The sequence below is a fragment of the Montipora capricornis genome, chromosome 10 (assembly GCF_036669925.1).
Source record: "Montipora capricornis isolate CH-2021 chromosome 10, ASM3666992v2, whole genome shotgun sequence".
In the NCBI taxonomy this organism is placed as follows: domain Eukaryota; kingdom Metazoa; phylum Cnidaria; class Anthozoa; order Scleractinia; family Acroporidae; genus Montipora; species Montipora capricornis.
Window position 1 is genome coordinate 28,835,806 of NC_090892.1, and position 5,000 is coordinate 28,840,805.

Consider the following 5,000-nt stretch of genomic DNA (forward strand, 5'->3'; position numbering starts at 1 on the left):
GATCCTAAGGGCTCCTGGGCCTACCCTCTGAATGTGCAGTACTGTAAGTTCCGTGATGATATGCAGATTACAAACCACTAACTTCTCACTTCATTGGTCCATATAAGTTTACAGCCTGTACAGATCGAAAAATAATAATCTACCGCCCGTATCAGTGCGGTAGTATTGCACATGTATGATAATTATGATTACAATGGCTTACAGCTTGCCATTATTTCCTTAAAGCTATAAAATCGTATGAAATGCAGTTTGGTAGTAGATATGGAAGAATTTCTATACTAAATTATCCAAATAAAAAATAAATGGGTATTCCAAAATAAATGAGTTCTGCTTTATTTCATTAGAAAAGAGAGATTTTGTGCTGTGCTCCCACTGGCTCTGGGAAAACTGTGGCCTTTATTCTGCCAATTCTGTATCATCTTAAGGTAACAGAGTGGTAATTATAAATTTTGAGGCATTGTTTCATACAGTGTTAAAGTGCTTCTAGGAGAAAAAAATCAATAATTTGTTTTCTTTGGATTTTAAAACTTTAGTCTGTTAACTAAACACTTAAGTGACTCAAGTTTTGAGCCTTGATTTCAAAAAGATACCTAACTGCAATAATTATTTTTCTATTTAATGGTCTGCTTTTACTTACTTTAAAATCTTGAGAGATTTGGATTGAGGGGAAAAATTATGTCAAATACTCGCTAGTTTAAAAATGCAATGGGTGTGTATGTGGCTGAATATGCAATGCAGGAATTTCAGGCTTTGAGAGACGTTCATGAAAAATTGACTTTAAAACCGCTAAAATTGCTTTTCTTTGTTTCCCGCCATAATCTGCGGGCAAAAAATGATTGATGTATCATGTCAATCACATGTGAAATCAATCACACATGAAAGGATTGGGTGTCAATTAATTGACAGCCTTCATGCGCGATCTGCTACCTTAGCACATGCCCGAACACTGATTGGCTCGGCATAAGTGGCTTTTAAGTAGGGGGAGGAGTTATTCAGCAGACTGTAAACTGCTGCGGAATTTCTCAAGCTCCATTTTCTAGGGGTTTACATGTATTTTGATGGCAAAATTACAACTTCTAAGACGTCCTGTCCTGATGGGTTTTAAGATATCCCTTCCAAATTTTCAGTTCTAATAAATGATTGTACTACCCCCAAATACCATGTGAGGAAGTTTTAGTTTGTCTTCAGAGACTGATCTTATGGCACTTTTGCTGCCCAAATTAAGTATGAGATGAGAGTTTCGACTTTGGTGTGTGATATTGCCTTTAATTCTTAACAAATCAAGAATTCCTCACATGATATTGGAGTGCATCCATCTGTGACTAAGATGCAACAAAGTGCAGTTATTTTTGCAAATGAATAAAGTGGAGGGGCAGGAGCTTCTGCAGCAGACTCTGTCGTTCTAAGTTTGAGGCCTCAAAACTAAAACTTTATTCAAATAATTTATTAGCTTTAATATGATATCGTTTGACATTGATGGGCCTCTCTAGGCTTGTACGCAGACTTTACTTTACTTTATAGTTTGACACCATACAAAAAAATAGCGGCGCAACAATTTCATTTTTCTGCGGACACCTCATTTTCTTTTACGAAGGCCTTAACTGATTTTTTCTAATGCCAGACAATTTTACTTCTCAACTGGGGGTGTTGTGGGGTGCCTGAGCAGTGAACGAGTTAAACTCGTGTTTTCCATGTAAGCTATGTTTAAGCTTGCTGAAATGTTAGGCTAATGACGTTTTTCCCCTAGATCCTACCCTCTGAGGTCCAGTTGGCCAGTTTTGAATGTGAGTAATGGCAGACCAAAAATTTCTTACAAAGTAAACAGTCAAGTGTATTTGGATAAAAATTATAGCTCAAAATTTTGCCAGTCAGGTGTTAAGGAAAACAATTTTCAAAATTTGAAGGAAAGAAAGGAGTTTTTAAATAGTAGTAGTAGTAATAGTAGTAATAGTAGTTTATAATAGTACCACATTTCATGTATACTAAGTAATAATAGCAAAGCCATTGTTTAAAGAACGTAAAGATAGGACGATAAAGGAGGATGTTGTATTGGCTGACATGTCACATCTTGACTTGCAGATGAAGGAGAATTTGTGAATTACTCAGTTATTGAAGGAACTGACAAGTCCTTTGATATATTTTGCTTAGGCATCCCGCACACAAGGATTTAGAGCTGTTGTTGTGTCACCAACAAGGGAACTTGCTAAACAGGTTTGCACAGAATCTACAGAGAGACATTACAATCAAATAATATTAATACACTTACATGTACATTCTCCCTAATTATCCAGGAGTCTCAAGGATATGGAACAAATCTCTCGGTCTCTGACAGGTCATCAAATGTCCTAGATTAAAAACAATTTTGAACATTTTTAAAGAGTTTGCTCCATTGTTGGCCCAAATCTCATCCCCAAGTTAAAAGAATTTCGGTTTTTTTTCAAAGTTGTGTCATCATTTCGTAATGCATATCTTCATCTCCGAGTTTCAAACACGTTGACAGAACTAAACAAGATGGCTTTCTTTATCTTTATTTGTTATCACGTCCAATTATAACCAATTGTTTGATTGGATCTCCATTTCACCAAGAATAAGAATTCTCAACATATATGTAAGTCCCCCGTTTTCCCGCAATTTTCCGGTTCAAAATTCACAGTAGCGGTAGATTTTTTTTGTATTCTGAAGGAAAGTCTGGGGTTGGGAGGGGCTTTTTGGGGGAATGAGGGGGTAGTGGGCAGGTTGATCATGGGAGGGGGTGTTGGAAGTCTGGATGAAAAAAATCTCCAGAGTTTAGATCTCCAGAGGTTGGCATCTCTGTTCCTGTCTTTTTCGGTTTTGCAGGCGACAACAGATTATTTAACACCAAATAAACTTCCGGACCAACTTCTGTAAGAAAGTGCTCTCTTCTGCTCAGTGATGTGTTGATTTGGAGCCACATGTTCTGAACTGGGAGTCTCAACAATGTTATTTGCTGTAAAAAAAACATCTCCATTTACTCAACATACGCACTATAGGTCTCCTTTTTCTGGCATAACTCATACATACATACATACGTACATACATACTTAATTGACCGGGGCTTTTCAGGGCCAACGAAACGACTGAACAGAACAACCACAACTGTTAAGAATACCTACTGGCCGGAGGCAAACCAGTTGATATTTACAAGTGCTGCAAGCTATAGAAAGTTGAACTAGGGACCATTGGGAACAAATTCAACGAGTAGGCAGAGCTGGTCTTGAATCCGGGATCTCCGGATCTCAAGGCAAGTGCCCTAACCACTGGGCCACACTGCCTCCAATATACAAAGCCATCTTTGCCACCACAGTGTAATATATCTGAATCAATGCAAACTGAACGATGACATGTTGGCTGCCTGCAGCCAGGCAAATGCGCACCTTTATTACAGTGCGACGCACCTAACCGTGGCCACCTTACAAAGTTTTTTACGAATTATCGGTCAATCACGGTGTGCGAATTTGACTGACAGTCACGGCTCCTTGCAAAGTTTGCATGGGTGTAAGTTGAACACCGTTGAATGGGTTGTTAATTTGACATATTTACACATAGTTGTCAAATGTGAAAGTTTGTTGGGTGGCCATGATGAGGTGCATTGCACTGTAAATCTTCACATGCTTAATATATAGATTAGCATATATCACACATGTCACACCTATACATGTATTTCTTCTCTTTACTGCTTGCAGATCTATAATGAGTTTTGTCACTTGTCTTATGGACGCAGTTTCAGAATCCATTTGTTAACTAAAGCAAAGGCTTCATCTAACAGCTTTGGATCAAATTCCTGTCAAAGATTTGGTAAGACTAAAGAGCTCTAATTTGATACAATTATACTTTAGGTGCATTACCTCCAAGCAAGAAGAACCATTGCAGTTACTGTAAGAGAGCAAGTTACTCAGTTGCAAAAAATTCCAGACTTGAAGGGGACTGCGCAATAATTGCTAAATGTGCACTGCTACATTTTGTACATGTATTTCACTTTCATTCATTCTGCCCGTATATGAACTCACAACAGACCAGCTTCCAAATGGCTCAATACAATGAAGCTCAGGTGTTTGAGCAGTGCAGTGCAATAACACAAACATATATTTGAGTCTTGTTTGATCCTGGATGGTTTTTTAGGGCTTCATTTGCAACTGTTTAAGTTGCTCTCTTAACTGCAATGATCATTGTTGATTGGCTGTTTCTGCTTTAGCATAAACTGTAGTTAATGTCTAACTCAACTGACCTCTGTACCTTAAACCGATTGCGTCAAGTGTTGTTTGTGAGCTTCGCAGCCGGTCAACACATGTTTTTCCCGCCTCCTTTTACTGGAATGAATCTGATTTTTTATGACATGCACAGCCCACTCGCCCACCAATCAAAGTTGTTGCGGCCCAAGCTACATGTGCACATTTTGTCTGAGAAATCCTCAGTCTTTCTACCGTGAAGTGAATATTTTCGCGTGTTTTTTCTCTTGCTCTCTAAATTTCCACCATCAGCGATTATACGAAAATAACAACAGTGGTGCTCTGACTACAATGCCAGCAGAAAAACCTGCTGATAACTGGCCAGTGACAGCTGCTAATTGCTAATTGCCAACTGCACTCTTGGTCTCAGTAGGTGGATCCGACAGCATCTTACCCTGCATATTTTGAACAATATACGGTGATGCTCTGTGCATCCTTCACACTAGCTTTTTTGGCTTTCTGAGATGCAGTGAGCTCACATGTAATGGTCCTTTCGACCACAACATACACCTCACCCACTCTGATGTAACCTTTGTACCTGACATCACCATGCCACATCACACGGAGGTCTGCATCAAGAAATCCAAGACTGACCCCTTCCGGCAAGCAGCTCGACTCGTTATTGCTAAGTCCCATACAATGTGCTGTCTCTGCGGTGAGTGACTACATCCTTCAAATGCCTGACTCCGACCCAAACAGTTTCCTGTTCCAGTTTAAGGATGGTTCACCCCTATCCCAGCATTCATTGGCATC

At 39.2% G+C, this 5,000-nt stretch overlaps 1 protein-coding gene across 1 annotated transcript in view; it reads left to right on the forward strand.

The window, feature by feature from the left end:
- The window catches only part of LOC138022353 (probable ATP-dependent RNA helicase DDX52), a 39,029-nt gene that overhangs the window by 21,393 nt on the left and 12,636 nt on the right, over positions 1-5,000 (forward strand). The window contains exons 6-8 of the mRNA XM_068869465.1: positions 345-425; positions 2,149-2,211; positions 3,705-3,816. Coding sequence (XP_068725566.1) covers positions 345-425; positions 2,149-2,211; positions 3,705-3,816 — 256 coding nt within the window. The remainder of the gene's footprint in view (positions 1-344; positions 426-2,148; positions 2,212-3,704; positions 3,817-5,000) is intronic.